This window comes from Neopsephotus bourkii, unplaced genomic scaffold (genome assembly GCF_033783945.1).
Source record: "Neopsephotus bourkii isolate Nb327-2 ecotype Australia unplaced genomic scaffold, CSIRO-AGI_Nbou_v1 NB_1825, whole genome shotgun sequence".
NCBI classification, from domain to species: domain Eukaryota; kingdom Metazoa; phylum Chordata; class Aves; order Psittaciformes; family Psittacidae; genus Neopsephotus; species Neopsephotus bourkii.
Window position 1 is genome coordinate 12,679,697 of NW_026902298.1, and position 20,059 is coordinate 12,699,755.

At 39.6% G+C, this 20,059-nt stretch overlaps 1 protein-coding gene across 1 annotated transcript in view; it reads right to left on the minus strand.

The window, feature by feature from the left end:
* SPTBN5 (spectrin beta, non-erythrocytic 5) overlaps window positions 1–20,059 on the minus strand; it is a 92,249-nt gene that overhangs the window by 17,337 nt on the left and 54,853 nt on the right. The window contains exons 37-50 of the mRNA XM_061343779.1: window positions 16,753–16,908; window positions 15,923–16,114; window positions 15,189–15,284; window positions 12,998–13,116; window positions 12,239–12,353; window positions 10,957–11,070; window positions 9,343–9,464; window positions 8,536–8,698; window positions 6,461–6,649; window positions 5,354–5,431; window positions 3,744–3,916; window positions 2,604–2,694; window positions 1,865–2,011; window positions 171–308 (exon numbers count right to left, since the gene is read on the minus strand). Of these exons, the coding sequence (XP_061199763.1) occupies window positions 171–308; window positions 1,865–2,011; window positions 2,604–2,694; window positions 3,744–3,916; window positions 5,354–5,431; window positions 6,461–6,649; window positions 8,536–8,698; window positions 9,343–9,464; window positions 10,957–11,070; window positions 12,239–12,353; window positions 12,998–13,116; window positions 15,189–15,284; window positions 15,923–16,114; window positions 16,753–16,908 (1,893 nt within the window). The remainder of the gene's footprint in view (window positions 1–170; window positions 309–1,864; window positions 2,012–2,603; window positions 2,695–3,743; window positions 3,917–5,353; window positions 5,432–6,460; window positions 6,650–8,535; window positions 8,699–9,342; window positions 9,465–10,956; window positions 11,071–12,238; window positions 12,354–12,997; window positions 13,117–15,188; window positions 15,285–15,922; window positions 16,115–16,752; window positions 16,909–20,059) is intronic.

Here is a 20,059-nt window from a genome sequence, read left to right on the forward strand (position 1 = left end):
CCCCCTGTCTATTCAGTCAGCCCACAATTAGTAGTTTCTTTGCTCTAGCGGTCTGGAAGAATCACGTCTGATTGTATCAAGTGCCACACTCTTAGGTGAGGTGTGTAGTAAGGCAGCCACTCTATCCATGGGAATGACACCAAGACCAACCACTGGCACTCCTGTATTACCTTGCAAGCATCCTGCAGCTTGGTCCGTTTATCCTGGCAACTTGCTAGCAGTTCCTCCCATAGCTCTTCCATTTCTTGTAGTCTGGACTGAATGGCTTCAGGGGCATAGTGCCCCTCACGGAGCATCTTCTCCCCTTCCTGTAGCAGAGAGAATAGTCAAAGTTTTCTTCTGTTGCTGAATGCACCAGAATATGTCACTTTTGCCTCCATAAAACAAAGTCAAGTGCAGCCAGCACTTCCTGACATAAAAAATAGAGGCTGTACAAAGAAAAAAACAGTTAAAGGCAAAATGCTCATTGAAACTAGGGCAGAGACTGATTTTCCTGTTTTTCTGGCCTTTAACATTATTTGAAATGCTAGAAGGCCATATTAGAAGACAAAGAGTAACGAGAATCTTCATTAAGCAACAGCAGCTACATTGCCTAAAACCTGGCAGGGAGCCTAGTTTGCCAACACTCAAGTTTCTTCTGGGATGTCCCACATTCTGTGATTATCGTTTGAGATTGCCCAACCACTTGCCCTTTTCTATTCCCTTCCTTGCATTTTAAGAGAGAACTATCTCAATCAAGTGAATCACTATGTGAGATAATAAAACCTCTTTTAGCCATGTACCATCATACCACTGTATGTTATAAAAGTCTATCTGCATTTCTAATCTCTGAGCTGCAGATGCTCAACAGGTTGTCACAAGAATAGGTAAAGGGGGCACAGCAAGACCTCCATCAAGTAGAAGAGTCTGTAGTTATATCCGTAAGCTGGGACCAAGTTTGCTTTAGAAACCTAAACTAAGCTGTTTCTACATTTTGCAATGGGGAAGAGGAGGCACAGCAAGAGAAAGATGCTATACTAGGACATCAGGTGTTAATGTTCTTCTAAAGAGCAACTACTAAGGCTATTTCCATTGAAGAAGACAGGGCATCAAGAAATAATGAGAAGGAGATTGTGAAATAACAGATCAGTTCAGAAAGAATTTTAACTCCAACCTGTAACCCTCTGTAGAAGCCACACACAGTTACAAGTTGTTTGGGAGTTTTTTTGTTTGTTATTTGAAGAAGGGTTATACAATACTGGATGTAGGTGAGTCTGGGGAGGGAATCTAATGCTTAGTTATCTGTTGCAAAATACAGCTAGTAAGCACTGCGCTGAAAATAAGGTTAATAAACATGTAACAGTCTGTCCTTCCAAACTCATCATCTGATCACAGCTTCTGCCAAGTATCTGACAAAGCTTGTCAGACTTCCCTCGTGTCTCTCATGCAAGCATGTCTCTGCACAGGCAATACTTGAAAACTCTTCTTGATCCTTTTTTGTTGGATAAATCTTATTTGAGTTGTTAAAGTTTTGCATCCAATCAGCTGGTTCCCTGCTGGAAAAAAATGTGTGTAGCATTCACTTCAGCGAGAAGTCTCTAAAGCCAGTGGATTTAATGTTTCACTGAAAACACCCATCTTTTTCCATTACATGCACAGTGAATATAGATAGTAAGCTCACACCAAACAATAAGAGAAAAGTTGTAAGGAACCAATGGGAACAGAAAATTCTTGATGGAATAAAAGGGTAAGTTTCAAAGTCAATGTGCACCATGTCAGTGGGGGGACAGCAGTTCCCCCTCACTTGTTTAAGGTCACTGTAACTGGCTGCCTGTAGTCATTCATGCCCGTTGCCCACCCTTGCCATCAACCCCACTTCTCTCACAGATTTGATGGAGTCCAGGCGATTTCTGTTGGCCATGATCTCTGCTTGGAAAGTCTGGTGCTTCAGCAGTTTGGTCTGCAGATTGCTTGGATCCTTCCAGCTATCATCCTGGGCAATGCTATTCTTCTCATTGATCCAGGCAGCCACCTTTGTGAGGAGAAAGAACAGAAGCAAACAAAAGGCTTCGTTTTTCTTCAGCTCCAGCCTGCCGGGCTCTCCTCTAATATGTATAAACCATGGGACTAGTGAGGGAGGACACAAATGAGTAGCCCTTCTGAAGTCCTGCTTCCCTGAGGTCCTCCTTAATGAAGTCACCTTTATATCTGTTTGCCAGCACTGTTAACTGGAAAGGGGTCTGTCTCCATGAGGTAGTGCATCAGCACACGTGTGCATGTGCACATGTATTCATGGGTGAGAAAGGGCAATTATCTCCGTTTCTAACCTACTGTCCGTATCTCAAAAGAAAAGAACTGATCTGTCTCTTCCCATGAATTTTAAAATGGCAGCACACTCCCTTTTAATGTAATTTCTTCTGCATTCTGCTGGTGTCCAATGCACAGTACATCTTTCATCTGGTGGCTGGAGGGAAGCTGAAAAATACCCCTTCACTCTCATCTTTTCCAGACTCAGTTCATTCCAGACTCAGTTCCTTGATTTTTCTCACAGTGAATCCCTTCAGATCTATGCAGTGCAATATACTTTAAGAAACTAGAATACCATGAATGCTGTGTAATTGTACCTCAAAGGAATTCTTCAGCAGCTTCTGCAGAAGCCTTGATTCCTCTAGCAGATGTCTGCGAGCAGCAGCATTCTCCAGCAGTTTTTCTTTCCTGAGTTGAAGACAGATGTGTGAGGTAAAAGCCACAGACTGAATTATATAGGACGAGGGGTTTCAATTTTCATCTCTAAAACACACATGATCTAACTCTCCATTCTCTAAGAGAGAAATGTCCATAATATGAAGCCTCACATGATTTGGACAGTCAGAGAAGATGCTCAGGACACTATAGGAAGGATTACTAGCAGATAGGTATGTTTAAAGTACACACAAATTATATATATATGTTTTCTGCCTGTAGGAATCACCATTACTGTCTTTCAGGGTACAAGAGAACATAAATGTAGCATGTTTCTTATATGGAAAGCCTGTGAGTATGATGGTTTTAGTCATGGATAAATCAAAGCTGCACCATTCTTCCATTTCCAAATGTCATTCTGCCTCACTTCATTCATGTTCTTGCAGACATGAGCTAGTTTGATCATATTAATAAATTCTTATGTTCACTATAATCATAAGGAATATCCAGTTTCTTTGTATAAATTTTATGTGTATCTTTCCATCTACCATAACACTGTATACAACTGCTTCTACTGTCAGCATTTAAGATGAATATGCAATGTGATAGGAGAAGTAAAGTAATTCATATGAAAGGGCAAGACCTAATCAGAAAAAATGCAAATGCCCTCATGGGTAATTTGAGCAGGGCTTTAAGATCTATCCCATTAGAGCAGTGAAAAAGCAGTTGTGTAGCAAATGACCTTTATGGATGCTATTTAATGATAATGAAGTATTTAATGGTACAGGTGGTCTGGCTTTTGTTTGCAGCGCTGTCCCTGAGGTGAGACCAGGATACAGAATTACAGAAAACTGCCTCTTTTTCTGAACCCCTCTCCTCCACTTCACTGTATTTTGGAAATCTCCTAATGAAATATTGACTAGACCTCAGGCCAGTTTGGCAAGACTATAGTGCAAAGTGCAACGTTGAGTAAATACGAACTAGTTTATGGTTCTCTTAAATCATTTAAAGATCTTAATTACAGGCAGAGAGTCTCATTGCAAAAAGGATGGATGGTTGACATGGGAAGGGTTGGATTTCACCTCCTCAGAACAGCCTGGCATCTGTTGGCGATGTTTTCTGTGTCGTAATGCTTGTTCTGCATTAGCTGCTGAGCAAATGAAGCCATCTCATCAATTTTCTCCATCTGAGCTTCCAGGGCTTTTTCAAACTGCATGTGTTTCCGCTGCAGGCTCTCCACACTAGACACTGAGTCCTGGATAGGGTTCAACAAAGGGAAGCTGCTTTCAGTCAGAGTTTTTCCATCCACTGCACTGATAATCCAGAAGCTAAATGACATTTACCCCACATTTGCAAGCTGTCAAGAACATTTCTTGGTCTTTGAATTTTACTGGAATTTAATCTCAGACTCGGTGCCTAAATAATGTTCTGTGCACAGTCGGAGGCCATTATTTCAGGGTCAAAACTGGAGTAACTGCTGGATGCTTAGCTAATCCTGCATATTATTCTGCTGCATAGAACATACAACTTCTCAAAAGTTAAAGCATCAGCTCCTAAAGCTAAATCAATTTTAAGACAGATGCTATTTTGGAAGCAAATGTGGGATGCCAAACTGAGATCTGAGTTAAGTGAACAAATATGTCATAGAAAGAGATTAAAATTAGAGCCTTGGTTTCAACCCATGGAATTTGGAAGAGCTCAGATCCAGATTTGAATTTGAGGACTGGAGTCTGACATTAAAGTTAATCTGGAGAGAAACAGAACTTGACTTCTTGTAACATTTGTGAATCCCAAGCTTAATGACTCAGAGTTCTCTTTTCAGCACCCCTCTGCACTTTTAATTTTAGAATCCGTGGTGTCAAAATGTTGTTAGCACAATAAACTTTGCTTTCCCACTATTCTAAAGGAAGCAATAAAGCTCACATCAAACAGGTCAGAAAAAGTTATAAACTTCTGGGTACTTGCATGTGTCACTGGAAGGGAAAATACAAGAAAAGAGCATTTTCTGTACATTGCTGAGCTAAATAGGACTGTAAAATGGGTGGTTCCTTTAAGTATCATATACCTCAGTGCAGGGACTGTAAACACATACCTGCAGACTGAAAATATCAGACAGACACCAGCCACTAGCATTATATGTTTTTAATACCATTTGTACCAGTTATGTCTACATTGAACTCAAATGTAATTGTAGCTCCTTCAGAGATAACTAATTTGGTAGCACTACCTCTACAAGTTGCAGGGTAAGCTAAGCATCAGAATGCATATCCAGCATCCTGCCTAGCTTTTGCAACCCATGAAACAGTCTGTGGTTTCACCTATTGCAGTGTTATTGGTACCTGAGGTAGGTAATTTAAAGCTACACTGGGTATGTCAGCAGTCACAACAGTGATGACTTGTACACTGATGGCAAATGTATTTGGGTTATACATGACCAGTCAGAGAGAGATGCACTTATTTTCCTGCTATAATTGGAGTAGTTGAACTGTTTCATTACTCCTGGGGCTGAGAATCCTATCCTGTGTAAAGTACCAAGGAAAGAAATCTAATCCTAAACCATCAACAACATGGAACAGTAACTTCAGGAGGAGAAGGATCACAGCCAGGTTCAGCAGAGCACATTATCATACTTCATAGTTCTCTCTCTTCCAGATTGATTGCAGAGAAAATTGTAGTTTCCTGGAGCACCTACCCCTAAGTCCTCATTAGCTAGGAAAGCCTCTTTGCTGCTGAGCCAGCTCTCAGTCTGTTCCACGTAGCCATAGAATTTCTGTATAGGAAAAAAACAAGCCGTAAACATGGTATAAAACGGGGGCAAACCTGACTTTGGCAGAGTACACTGTGAAAAACAAACTTCCAGGGCTATTCCAAAAATTAACTGCATAGTGCTAGATGGCAATTGGCATTAGATGTTATAAAAACCGCATGTGTGACCATTATTACTGTTGCTGCCTTACTTTCTCCATTATAATATGATTATTTCTTTTTGTCTAAGACATAAAACTCAATACAATTATTTGTAGCTTGCTTGCTAATAGTGTAGAGAGCTGTGGTTATTGCGTAACTGGCCAATAAAAAGGACTCTAACATGGCCTGAAATAAGTAAAAAGTAGTACGTAAAGAAGCAAGAAAGCAGCCTTTACCACATGGTTGAAGTTCTCAAATATATGAAGCTTTTTAGATGGGACTGGCAGGACCAGCTGTTATTTGAGATACTTGACATTCCCTGTTGTAAAATCTTCGCTTCAGTTATTTCTAACTTCTGCCAACAACCCTTTTGAGCAGAAATTTTGTAAGTGAGACGGACTGTTACAGGCAAGTATTTCTGGAAACTGCAGCCAAAACAGTTCTTTACTTAGAAAAAAAGCCAGGGAAAAATACACTGTTCTGTCCATGCTCAATTTTTCTTCAGATGTTTTTTTTTAAATACTTGCCTACCTCCATGTCTTTTTGGGAAGTGATGGAATTTGGTAGAGCAGTGATGTTCCATTGTAAGTGTGTTCCTTTCAGCAGCTGCATGAGGGTTTGACCAAATTTTGCCGAGTTTTATAGCCTTTGAAAAACATGAGTACATATTCCACAGAAATCTCTTTGATTTGCAAAGGTATGATTTCTAGATGTCCTGCCACCACTAAATGTGGTTTGTCTTCAGCATGCCTTCTGGAAACTGGTAAACTATACATGAAATACTGGGTATTATTGGCTTATCTTTCATTATGCTACCTTATAAATTTGCTCTTTATAGCAAGGAACACTGTCAGTGGCATCTGCATTCTTCCTTGAACATCTTTGTACTCACCTGTAACTCCTGAGCCTGAAACAGTTTTATATATTGCTCCTGCCATGCTTGGATCAGTTCAGACCAGGCTTCTTGTAGTCTGGAGAGAGACTGGTGAATCTCAGGGGTTGCATAGTGACCGGAATTGGCAAGTTCTTGACCATAGTTACTGAGAGAGTTGAATCTTTCCACCCGTGCTTCAATCTCCTCCTAAAATATATTACCAAGGTTGATGTCAAGGGTTTATGGGACAGCAGTTATTCAGAATACAAGCCTTAAGGGGAAGAATATGGGCTGTTACTTTCCAACACAAATATTTGTATGGAAAATCATTCATCTTTGAGCTATGTTACTAAAACAGCGTAGAATTGCCTAAGAGAAAATAAACGTGGACAATGAATGACTTTATTGCTCTAGGAACAGCTGGTCTCCTACAAATCAAAATTGGGATTAAATTAGAAACGGATTAGAAAATGCTTGGATATAAGTGAATACAGTTTTGAACATCTATAATATCCGTATCGCCCCACTCCAGTCTTCCTACATAAAGGTGGTTCTGTGAGAAACAGTGCTTAGAATTTTTCTTCTACTGCCAAATAAGTTTGCATCAGATTATTACTTTAAAGACATGGTTTTACTTTAGTTTGTGGTGCTAAAATGAAACACATTAAATTTTTGCACCTGGTCTGAGGAATGTGTTATACATACGCATACTGAATCCTGAAGGTGAAAGAATTACAAACTACTGTGACCCCTGCAAAGTGAATGTGGAATTCCTAATGTAAACAATTTGAAATGAAAAGTAACCATGCACTGAAACAATATCGTGCATTAACTCATTAACCTTGAAAGCTATGGCATTTACTATTAAATATCTGAAGTTAGAACTGGTGTTTTAAGGGCTTTTTTTGGGGGTGGTGTTGCCCAATCATAGATAACTCAGCTGATACCTATGATTATGGTTTTTAATTCAGATTAGCACCTTGTGTTCAACTCTATTCTCTCCAAAGGTCTTTGGTTTGAGCCATTAACCTGAATGAAAAAGACCCTTCCATTTTTCTTCCTTGTCTATAATTTCAGTTTAGTCAACCCAACACAAAATAACATATTGCTTGGATTTGTCCTTTTCCATGTGACTGTCTCCTTACAGTTATTTGGTGTCCTTTACCAACAGATTTTAAAGACTTAGATCTTGCTATCATCTAACTTTGGAGAACACTGTCTCAGTGTTTTGGGGTATGTTTATTGTGACAAAGCATTGTTAGCAAAAACGTTGTGAAGTATATGACATAAGAGAGCATTGTTAAAATAGAAGACTGGAAAGGAGGGGACTTCATACTAGAGGTACTTCATACTAGGACGTGAATCAGAATCTAGAAACTATTTGTGCTAATAATGGGACCCAGAAAGCACTGGATATTAGTCATGATTCTGGGAACACGATTTCTAGAAAAAGGAACATAACTGCAAAGAAAAGGTAACACAACATCTGGAAGACAGCCATGGTGCTTGGGAAAAAGTGAAAAAAGAACTTTTTTTCTAAGATTAATTAACAACATCCTTTCAGAAAATCTACTAAAAATATTAGGCAAATGAGCCACCAAAAGATTGTATGGTAATTAGTAGTGGGATATGAAGTGTTTCAGAACTGAATGTGTAGTACCCTCCAATGGTAATTTACTGCCGTGTGTGAGATGAATTGCAGTTTTTATTTTCCTCTAAGGCTAATGGAGTTTGCATGACAAAATCTAACTCAAAACTAGAATTAACTGGCATTAAATTTCTGGCAACCGAAATAAAGAGATTGGCAGTGAGCATGCCTTGATACTGAACCAGCTTTTTAGCTACAGGGTTGGACAGAAATATAGGTGAGAGCTAATGGGACTTTCTGAGACTTTTTGCAGAGATATGAGCTGCCAAAGAGCCCATGGGATAGAGTTCTGTCAAGATGTAGGTGACTTCTGTCCCTAGCCCGTCACTGAAAACAGTCTTCACCATGTTCTTGACATGACATGTAGCAAAATTCTGCTGTGTCTGCAGCAATTAATTCCCAAAGTTTCCCAGTATGTGCAATTGGAAGCAATGGTGATACTTGCCTTTCTCTCCTGGTGCTCCTCAATCATGCTTTCTGCTTCATTTGCGCTTTTAGGAAGCCCCCCTGTTTCCATTAGACCTCTGATGTTTTGGGTCCAGTCTAGAATCTCCTTTGTCTCCAAGTTAAACTTCTGCCACTTATATGAGGCTGCCAGCTTCTCCTTCCTGCCACACAATGTGCAGTTCAGCATTATCCAACACAGAATTACCTAGTTGCCTCTCCCTCCCCATCTGCAGAGGAAGGTATCCTTGGAGAAGCCAAATGAAGTCAATTCAAGCCTCATACTTTTTCCTTACAGCTCCTGACAGTGCTCATGTTAAACCAAAATCGAAGGAGATGCACACTGCCTTGGAGACAACATGCTTACCTTATTTTCTACATCAGTTCATTAAGAAAAGAAAGGTAAGAAAGCCTTCATAGCTCTTGCTTCCAGCAACAATTAGGGCTCAGGCACAAGCCTTTCTTGTTTTGGAAAGATTCAGGTAAAAAATAATCTTACAGAACCATCCAAAAATAAGACTTTCACAAAAGCTTCATTATAGATTTAATTTGATAGTCTGGAGGCATTATAGCAACATTATTTAGTGGGATGAGGCACAAACTCATTGTGTAAGTTTTCCCAAAGTCACATCACTGGAACTTTTCTTGTACCAAGTCACTCTTGTGCCAATGCAGGTGTCTTGGCTGTCTGTATAAACTTTGTAAAGGATCCTTGAAAACTTTTTAAAGGACCCTGGCAAGTAGGTTTGAGACTCTGGGAGCAGCTTTGCTCCTGCTGAGAGATACTCAGACCACTAGAACTCTTTACCTTTGTTTGGCCTGTTCCTGGAGTCGTAGCCAATTGTTTTTCATCTCCTGTTGCTTCATAGTCAGTTTGTCATTTATGGATGGATTCCTTGTGGAAAGGCGGAAAGATTCCAACTGCAATGGCTGCAAAGAGATTTATACTGGGGTGACTTTATGCCAAATGCTTATATTTGTTCCTGAGTTTGCTTTTCAGGAAAAGTAGTTCATTTTAAGATCCCAGGTTTCAAAAGCAGGCACTTAAACTACAAAAACAAAATACACAAAGGGATTTGCTATATGCACAAAAAAATACATATGCATTTGCAGGCAAACATCCATGTGAAGAAGATGTGTGTGTTGCTTCACATGCACAAATATTAATTTACAATTTAGAAATTGCAGAATAGGGGCAAACATCCAGGAAAATGAAGTAACCTCTATTAACTTAATCTTATAAAAGCCATGAAAATATGGCAGAAGCCACCAGATTTGCCTTTCAGCAGAAGACTGAAAAATCATTTGCATTTATTTCAGTTAACAGCAGCATCAAAATACTACTTTCAGTATAGACTTCTAGCTGATGCTGTTTTCCTTAAGACAGCCTGATCAACAGTAATGAAGAGTCACCAGCCCAGACTGAAAGTTGGCATCTTTCTTTTAAAACTTCATCAGATCAGTGAAAATGGAGAATTTTAATTACACAGAAAAAAAATATGCCAGGCTGCTTTTAATCCATAAGAAAAGTACAGATATTATACTTTGTACAAGGTATTTGTGATAGCACCAAAAAAATCCCAAACTTTGCTCATCTTTCTGTTTCCATGCAACACTCCCTCATAGAGCCTTGTTAATGCTATCTGTGGAATGCTGACTAGTAATCACCCACGTTTCATATGAGAATTAGCTAACAAAGTCACAATGTGCGATGGTATCACACATTTTGCCACCATTTGCATACTATTGTGAAGAAAAAGCTCAGAGGAAATTTGCAGAAGTATTTTGTATGTGAGAAGGTTTAACATTCTGTCCAACAGTGAAAACCGTGAGAGATTGTTACAGGATTTCTACTACTATGGCTAAGCTGAAAAAGAATTCTTCTTATTAAAAACATGCAATTATATAGGAACTCAAGATTAGTCCTAAATGGTCCAAACTGGCCATTTTACAAAAGCCAGAGCTTATCAGTCAGTTATACCCTAAGATTTTGGGGTTTGATGTCTATGTCAGGAAACTACATGCACTGTGGGGTTTGCATTTTAGTTCTAAACATTAAGTTGTGACTTTGGTTTAAGTCAGTACAGAAACTGGGGGAAAGATGAAAAGTTAACATTTCAATTCCTCACTTTCCAGAAGATATAAGACGGTCTAATCTGGCTCGTAGGTGAGGGCCAGAGAATCAGCAATCATATTTAAAAGGGTCTTCTCAGATCTGATGCAGCAGGAAAAATAGCATTTGATATGATAAAGTATGATTAAGCAGCACAGTATTTAAACTGGGAAGAAATCTGTGCTGTGTTTGCATTGCAGTGCAATTTACACTAATGAATCTAAACAGTTAAGCTGACCTGTGCATCATGGTTCCAAGAAGCAAAAATGAACTGTTCGACAGTATGCTTTCTACTTTCCCACTTCTTACCTCCATTTTGGACTTGATAACACTGATTTCTCTCTCCATCTCTTCATGTCTTCGCATCAGGTTTTCCACAGTTTCCACATCTTTCCCATAATCCAGTGCTTGTATCAGTACACTCTGTAGGGGGCAGTAGGATGTGCAAATGGTGAAGATGACAACAAGCAAAAGGGTCATATCTTTATTCTTTCTTAATTATTTATTTCTATTTTTTCTTAATAGTCTCCTCCTTAATCCCTTTGCATTGCCATCTGAATGTTCTCATTGTCTTTTAAAATATAAATAGGGCAACTTGTCTGTGCTCCTTACAGAGATCGAACAAAAATTCACAACTGTTTGAAGAGCCAAAATCTTACTTAAGGGGTCTCTGGCTATTCACATGTAAAACAGACAGGAATGCTTTCCTGCATGTCTCAGTCTTTCTTTTCCCTTTTTTCCGTACACTGAAACAACCAAATGTTTCCCATTAAATTGCAGAACAAAAAATTTTAGGTGTGTTTTATGAAAATACGGAAAATAAAATTGACCCTCAGAATCCTACCAAAAATGCAGTCCTTTACAATGAAGAAATAAATTCATAAAAGTTGTTATAAAAATTTCAAACCAACTGCCTTGTAACTGAAGTATTACCACTGTGTGTCTGACTACTAACTCATAAATTAATATTATTAGTTATGTGGAAGAAATAACATGTTTTTATATAGCCTTTTTCTTCTGTTAATCTCAAATTTATAATTCAGGATAGATTTTTTTTACTTCAGTTTTCTAAATTGAATGCGATTTTTGTACAATTTGTCAAAGAAGTTACATGTTTCATATGTCTGCATTGCACAGTAGGGAGAGATATGAAAGCTACTGTTGAAAGAACTAGCTTTGAATTTGGAGCACTAGAAGCTGCTAACTGGCTCAACACTCTGTGAAGGAAATGCAAACCTGTGTCAGTAACACAGCAAAAAAATAGACATTAGTCTCTTAGCTTCTTAGATTTGTATCCATCTTGCTGTGTTCCTTTCTTATGGAAGGATGTATTAGACTAAATGGAGATGTTTACAAATGTAAAGTTGCTGCAGCTCAATTACTTGTCTAATTCTCCTTACAGTTAGGGGAAAGAAGGAGTCACTGCTGGAGGATGATTTATCTCATCCTCAAGAGGACATCTGCAGTGTTTAATGACATTTCAGCCTTCCTACAAACTTGATACACAGACAGCTATCAAAATGCCAGGGTTGATCATTGCTGGCAAAACAGAACCTTTTCCCATTTCAACAAACAAAATCAATGTACTTGCCTTCTCAATAATTCTCTCTGTGATGTCATCAATTTCTCTGATTAAAGCATGAATTTCTAGGGCTCCCTCTAACTTCTTCCTGTATGCATTCAGGTTACCATGGAAACTGTTCCACCTTTTATTGAAAAGAATATTTTAGAGGCATATTTCAGAGGTGAGGATTTCCACAACTGAACTTCATGATGCTCACTGAGATCTAAGTAAAAATACAGGATTTCTGAACTACCTTACATATTGATCCCCTATGCCCCACAATAGGGGACGCATCACAGTGATGAAACATTAGACTGACAGGGCTACCTGGTTATGTGTATTCCAAGTTTTCAGGATGATATGGAGGCTAAAACCTAAAAAGTACTGATACAGTTTCCTTAAATTCTCAATAATCTCACAATCCCAATCTTCATGCTTTTGGTTCTTAGCTAGTGGGCTGTGAAGCAGCAAAAGCAATATGCACTTCACAAGGACAACTGTGTGAACAGATGGAAGTGTCTTAGCTTCATGGATCTAGTGTGTAAGGTGACACGAAGCAGCATGTATGTCTGTAAGGCTAGAAACATGACTTTGATCATGCTGGATTAGAAATCCTTCTGGCTAACTGCTCTGAGAGCCTTGAAAGAACTTCAGTGTCTGATGTTTGGTAATCCTGGTGTTAAAGAAGAAAATACATGTCACAATTCCTCCATTTATCCCAGCCCAAGGTATCTAACCTTCCCTTCTTGTTTTTGCTTTACAGAGAAACTTTAAAAGCAGACTCACTTTTCATTGAGCTGCTTCCGGCGCTCATATATTGTTTTTGTTTCTTCCTTGTTCTGCCTCTCCAGTTTCATGGCCAGGGCATTGATAGCCCTGATGTGAGCATCATCCACTGTCATCTCCTGCAAAGTGAGAAAAGAAACAAAGGTATGTGTTCAAAATGCTTGTGACTGAGTTTTCCACTGAGGTGGAAAAAACCCAATAGCAACAAGCAAGAGTTTCACCTCACTGAGTATTTCAGACATATGGGGTTTGCTCTACTACAGCTGCTAGTCTTGCCAGTCCCTGATGATAAGACAGTAAGGGCAAGAAAGAATACTAATGAATATAGTTACAACAAAGATCTAAATCTAGACAAGGAACCTCAGAGCTTCATTTCTAAGCCAGGCATCCCATCAGGGGCTCATTCACTGAAGAATAATAGGTGTAGTTGTTGTTTATGTAGGTAGCTGCTGTGGAACACCTGATGTGTGGCAGATAGTTTCTCTGTCAAAAAGGTAGTGATTTGTGGCTCCTAGGTCTACTCACTGTTTTTCCTAGATATGCTTGTACAGAAATGCCTTCTGTACTGTGGACAACAGACTTAAAATCCACACAGCCTTGAGAAACCCAGGTAACCCATACCACTGCATTTTCTTCTAAGTCAACATCACTGCATTTTGAAAGGTACGCTAAGTCTTCAAGATGACTTGCTTTACATGTACATACCATAGAAAAGATAATATTTGCACATTGCACATATAATCTGGACTATAGAGGAAACATTGTTCTGTTGGAGCATGACAGATGGCCAACACCGAACACTGCTCCAGGATTCAAAAACATTCTCTATTTTTCTAAGGCCAGTAAATCACAAGCTTAGCAGGGAGACATTAATCACTGGTGTAGTAGAAGCACAGCTGCAAGATGCCAGCACACGAGTAATATAAGTATTGACTTCATTTGTATTTTATTTATGCTACATCCATACCGATGTGCATGCTTCCATATGTGCTTTCCTTGTGTACACAGTCATAAAGTAAACAAGAGAAACCCACAGACAGACAGAAACCCTGCAGCCTCCTCTCCTGGGACATAACAGCAGCCCAATGTGATGGAATACGAGTAGAAGAACTGGCATCCATCAATACAGGATGATTGCTCCCTACTCTGACCTCAGATGGAGAAACCTAGACTGGATGGATGCACACACTGTGCCAGGATCATGCTGCATCTGTTTGTATTGCCCTATGAAGTATTGTATAACTAAGAATCAACTATGAGGGTATCACTGTCCCAGCCTTTTGCTGCAGGAGTCATGTTCAGACTGGTACAGGAGCAGTGGCTGCAAGCTGATAGTACCTAAGGCCAAGAGTTTCCTGTGGCACATGAAGTCTACCTTAGTTTATGGAAAGACTTTCCTATTCAGAGTCTTGTTCTGACTGGGACACTTGGATATTTCTGCCTCTTTCAACATCATTCTTTCAGCTGGTACTTCCCTTGCTCCATCCCTTAGCTCACAGTTCAGCTTGTGAGGACTGAAGGGCCAGTGAAGGTCTATTCAGTAATTCCCTGGTGCTGAAGCTGAGTATTTTGGCTCTCTACTCATATCCAGTATTAAGGCACTGCCACGGAATTCTGCTGGGCTCTGGAAAGGGGAGCTCAAGGGTTTCTCCCAGGTGTCAGGCATATCTGTACTGTTACTTCATAGAAGAACATAGAAGAGGATTGTCTCCTTCTGCTATTAGGCAGCATAAAGGGAAGATGGGAGCTGCCATAACAGGAATTGGCAATAAAATAACCCGCAAACAAAGAATAAAGGATATTAGGAGAGAACATTAGAGTAAACCTCACTCACAAAGTCCATTTTTAACCCACTTCTGGGTGGAACTCACTGCAGCTTTGTGGACTGCATGAACCAAACTAGAAATCTATTCAAATTCAGGCTCACACAGCCAGCTTTCCAGTCATGTAATGCAATCCAAAACTTTAGGTTGTATCATGAGCTCCTGACAGCTCTGTTTAGACACTTTCAAAGTAGAAAGCCCAATGAGTGAAAATTCTGTCTTGTTTAATGGCTTATAAAGGGGCTTATACCTAATCTTTTGCCTCCTCAAGGTACTGGAACTGTTTGCTACCTGGATATACTGCTAGGCTGGAAAGTTAACTGCTGCTTCCAGCCACACAAGGAATGTGCATGGAAAGCACTTCTTACCCCTGATGTTGCTCCGCGGAACTCATTCAGCTTTTTCATGAGCTGCAGGCAGTGTTCATAGTCATTTCCCACATCACCTACATTAATCATGACTTCCTGGGGAGATAAGCAGCAGACAGGCACACATTCAGGCTAAGAGTACAAGAACACAGCATATCCCAGTGCTTATGCTGAAACAATAACTTCTGTGATGTATCTGTAAATCACTGCCTTACAGCTTCTGAAGTAGTCTCTTCTGATCTTTAGGTAATTATGAGACATGGTCCTAATTCATTCTCTAGTCTAATACTGATTATGGAAGCAACCGCTGAATGAAAACTTAGTAGATCAAGTGATTCTTCCTTCACTCTTATAAAAAGAAATTTTCAGATTGGATGCACAGTAAGTGCCAGTTGCCAAATGCTTTCAATCTCTTCCATTCTAGTCTGCTTTCATCTCTCTGTGTTGATGGAGACATACAAGATGACCACCAGTAACTGCAGTCACTTTATGTAGGCATTTTACATGAGAACACGTGCTCATACTGTCCAACTGACTCTGGCATGGAAACACTCCAGAAGACTTTTAGAATTTATTGAATTATTCCTTCCACATTATTTGTAGAACATGTCATGATTCTTCCAAGCAAAAGCCACTAATAAAATAAGCTGGAAGATGACACCTTTATCATAAGCACAACACTGAATAACAAGTCTCTATTGTGCTGCTTGGGTTGAATACTAGAATCCATTCACCTTCTCTCTGATCCACGCTTCCACCTGGTCCACCTTTTGGAGAAATTCCAGGAAGTCCCGGCTGTCCTCCAGCATCTTTCCACGAGCAGCAACAGCTCTCTTCAACTTCTCCCAACATTCCTGAAGCATGCGGACTTGGCGACGGATCTCTCCTGATTTTGGATGGCTTTTTGATACCAGGGCTTCTCCTTTCTTCACATTCAGAGGGAGAAATTAGAAACTAAGGTTGATGCTTATTTTTAATGTGATTACTATGTTACATGACCTTTCCAGAAGGATTTCCCCACTTTCCTAACCTGGACTGCACAATAAATTACTCATATAAAATCTTGCCCCCCAAATAATACTGTTCAGCTGAAAGCTTTTATGTCTTGGGGAACCAAGAACACTAGGATTTGAATATTTCCCTGCCAAGAATGACATTCGTGGTGTGGAAGCACCAAGAGAAGTATGATTGTGTCCTTCAACTATGTGATTTACTCAGTTTGAACAAGAATGTTCACAGATCAGTTATGAAATCCACTTTCTCTTTTGTAGGAGTAATCACCCCAAGCAAGGAAGAAGTCAGTGATATCTTCCTATTTAGGCAATAAGGAAAGATGGAAGTTCCCTAGATAGAGCAATTAACAAACCTCTTTGCTCTAAATTACCAGGATTACTTTTCCATGGCATAGCAACTGGGTTCTGGAATAGCAACTGGTTTCTTGACACAGAAGTAGCATAATTGACACAGAAGAGATGAACAAGATACCCTTCCTTTTCATTTCATCCATCTGCCATTCTCTGGATAACCAGCAATATTCTGTAAGAACACCAGCAAGTTGAGTTACCTTATAAACAGCTGTGATGATTTCTTCATTTGCTAGAATCTCTGCCTCAAAGACCTGATGTTTCTGCAGCAGCTTCATTTTGTCCTGCAGACTGCTAGGGTCTTGCATGGAAGGATCCTCTAGCTTCTGCATGCGCTCACTGATCCAGTCTTCTGCCTGCAGCAATGTAATGCATTGGAGTTAGCATGACAAATACATGCTGTTCTGGGGCCTCCTCCCAAGACAGGTCATAGTCCTATGTAAGTGTCTGTCCTTGGGCTAGGTAAATTGAGATAGGAGCTGGAGATAGCAGAGGTGGCTATCACTATTCTACTTGACAGGAAATAAAAGCAGGTAGGAATGAACTTAATTTTTATCTGACCACAAGAATAATGAAAAAATCCTTGAATACCTCAAATTTTATCACTCTAAACAGATCATACAATCTTTTAGATTAGATAGAAAGAATCTTTGAGCACATATGCAGCCTCAACATTGTAGGCATATTTAAAATGAGATTATAATAGCTAAACCTTGGATTTAGGTCTCTGAATTTCACCTCCTACCTCTGTCATTGACTTGTAAGATGGCTTAAGATTCTTGAGAATTCTGGTGCTTCACCTATAAAAAAGCACTAACATTTTCTCATCTCAGTGATGCTGTGAGACCTAAATGGAAAATGCGAAGCAAACAGTGCCTTACTGATGGGCCAAGCACTAGTCAGATTATTTGAAAGCAAATACAACTCTATTTGCTTTTACACTTTATAAAATTCAAAATGGTCTACTCAGGAACATCACAGTCAGATGAGCAGGTGAACAATAAGAACTAACAAAACAAGAGTTATGTGTTTCTCTTAGGAAATTAATTTTTTTAGGGGATTTGGATGTATTCAGAATAAATGGACAACAGGATAACGGGTTTTCCACTATTTTCTTTAAAGTCTGCTAAAATTTATCCCTTAGCACTGAAGGAAATATTTCCTATCCATCAAAACACTGAGAACTGAACACTTGACATATGTTGTAACTGATCCTTCTGTCCTTAGACCACTGAAGTAACCTAATGTTTTGACAACGCAGGAACAGCAAATTGAAGCCAACTTTATCAGTTCCAAAGCATCTTGGCTGTCCTTGCACAACTATGCTACGTGAACACAAGACTTGACAACTGGAGGATTTTCTCAGTTAATTAATGATTTGAAATGCTGTTTCAGCTGCTGAAATTCTATAAACAATAACTGAAATAGCTTTCATGGGCCTTTTCAGAAACTGCCCCCCTCCAAAGCACAGTTAGAGACTCAAACAGGAGCCTTATGTCAAGGTTGCCCAGGGCAGCACACTGTCATCTGCCGGTTTGATTTCTGACACCCTCCTCACAATCCTTCTTCTTTCTCCAGCCACACATTAACACTTTAACTTCAGTTAACTGACCTCTCATTTGAATGGGAGAGGTTTTTCCATACAGATGAGAAGCAAATGAATTCCCTGTATATATAGCCACCTAAAGGGCGATTTAATACTGAGGTACACACTTTGTGACAAAGGGATAGTCTGTAAGTCTGTCTCACTTTTCTAGGACAGTGTAGGAGAGTGTGTCCTGTTTTGTGAGCTGCATGTGATCTTGAGTTAGTCACTGGGGGGGTTGTGCATAAAACCCCAAATTCCTGTATCCTGAAAAGGGCACAAACTGCGTAAGGCAGCCTTCTAAGCAGACTGTGTGATTTTGAGCTCTCCCTCCTCACATCAGTAATCACAGGATGTGTTGTTTTTGTCAGAATGTATATAGCTCTTTGTGTAATTCCTTCTAGAGCATAACCAGGAAACTTACAATGATGACAGCGATAACTGTTTTCTGCTGATGCAAAAGTTTATGTTTGATCACTAGAAATTACTTTAGATGACTCCAGGGGGGAGAGTTTCCTGGTTGGTGGGACCTGAGCTATGGGTCTTGTTCTAGTAAGTAAGAATAAGCAATGACCTCATTGATTTCACAACTAAACTCAAAACTCATCTCTGCAATTTAACTTCCCTTTGGGGACTATTCTCATATATGAACTCGTACACACCCAGAACATCACTAAAATCGAATTAAACATTCCATTCTACCCAATAAAGAAGAAGAAAGATATTACTGTAAGATTTTTTGTTGTTGTTGTTTTTATTCCTTGGTGGCATTCACATTCCACAGCAGTAGGCAATGAATTTAGATTACTGAGGTAAACGACCAGGTAGTTTGAGAGCAAAATCTCCCTATAGAACTCTTAACTGAATTTATGTGGAGAAAGTGAATGAGAAAAGGGAAATGTTCCTCATTGTACCGGGCCAGGTCCTCTGCTTTAAGAGTGTGATTCAAGAATGAAGAGAGCCAGCAGTCCAAGCACTGATTTGACAATTACAGAGAGATGGGAAGAAATGCAGAAGTATTTTTACTTAATGGGTTGATTGTGTCTCTAGGAGGGCATTGACAATTTGTCTGCAGAGAGGATGCTGGCAGTTCTGTGAACTTCCCTTCAGCGGTACATTGCTCTTTTGAAATTATTAGCACTGTCCAATGCACCATCCAATCCATCCACTCCCCTCTGCTAGTCCATAAGGTCTACTGACCGTCAGTGGTGGACTGGTTCATGCAATTGATTGATAGAAAACATATAGCTAAATAATATGAGTAAATATTTGGCTGTGTAAATAATCCCTGGTAAAGTTTATTTAAATAAACAGCATGAAGCTCTGGCTCTTTAGTGTAGCCAAAGAAGAGGTAATTTCAATGTCTGGGTATTTTTGGGCCGGGGGGTTGTTTCAAATATATTGTGCTGTAAATTGAATTTTAGCAGCCTTTCCTTCCTTTAGATTACTTTTTATTAAAAAAAAAAAAAAATTAAAAACCTATTTGGTTGTCAGCACCAGCTGTGTTACAGTCATTCATTCTCCTTTGATGACAATCCTAATTTGTCCTGTGTCATGCCATGTGTCTTTTTCATGGGTTGGGAGGTGATAAGCACCTCCAGTTTTTCTTTAAATGATGGAGAATGTTCCCTGGGATGCAGCAGTGGAAGGGGTACATACCAGGCCAGCAAGAGTGCTTGCAAATATCCCTCTGGGCCTGGGTGCTGTTGTTTATGCCAGCACACTGGATGCTAGCACATTTTCAGTCACACACATTGTGCTGCCCTTTGAAAGCCTGACCTACTGTGACTTTCCAACAGCAGTGCCAAGAGCAGAAGTACTCAGTTACAGGACTAAGGCCAGAACAGGAGACACACAGATGAACATATTCTTCAGAGACTGGTCTGCAGAAGCTGATGAGCTATGCTAAGTTACAGCACTGT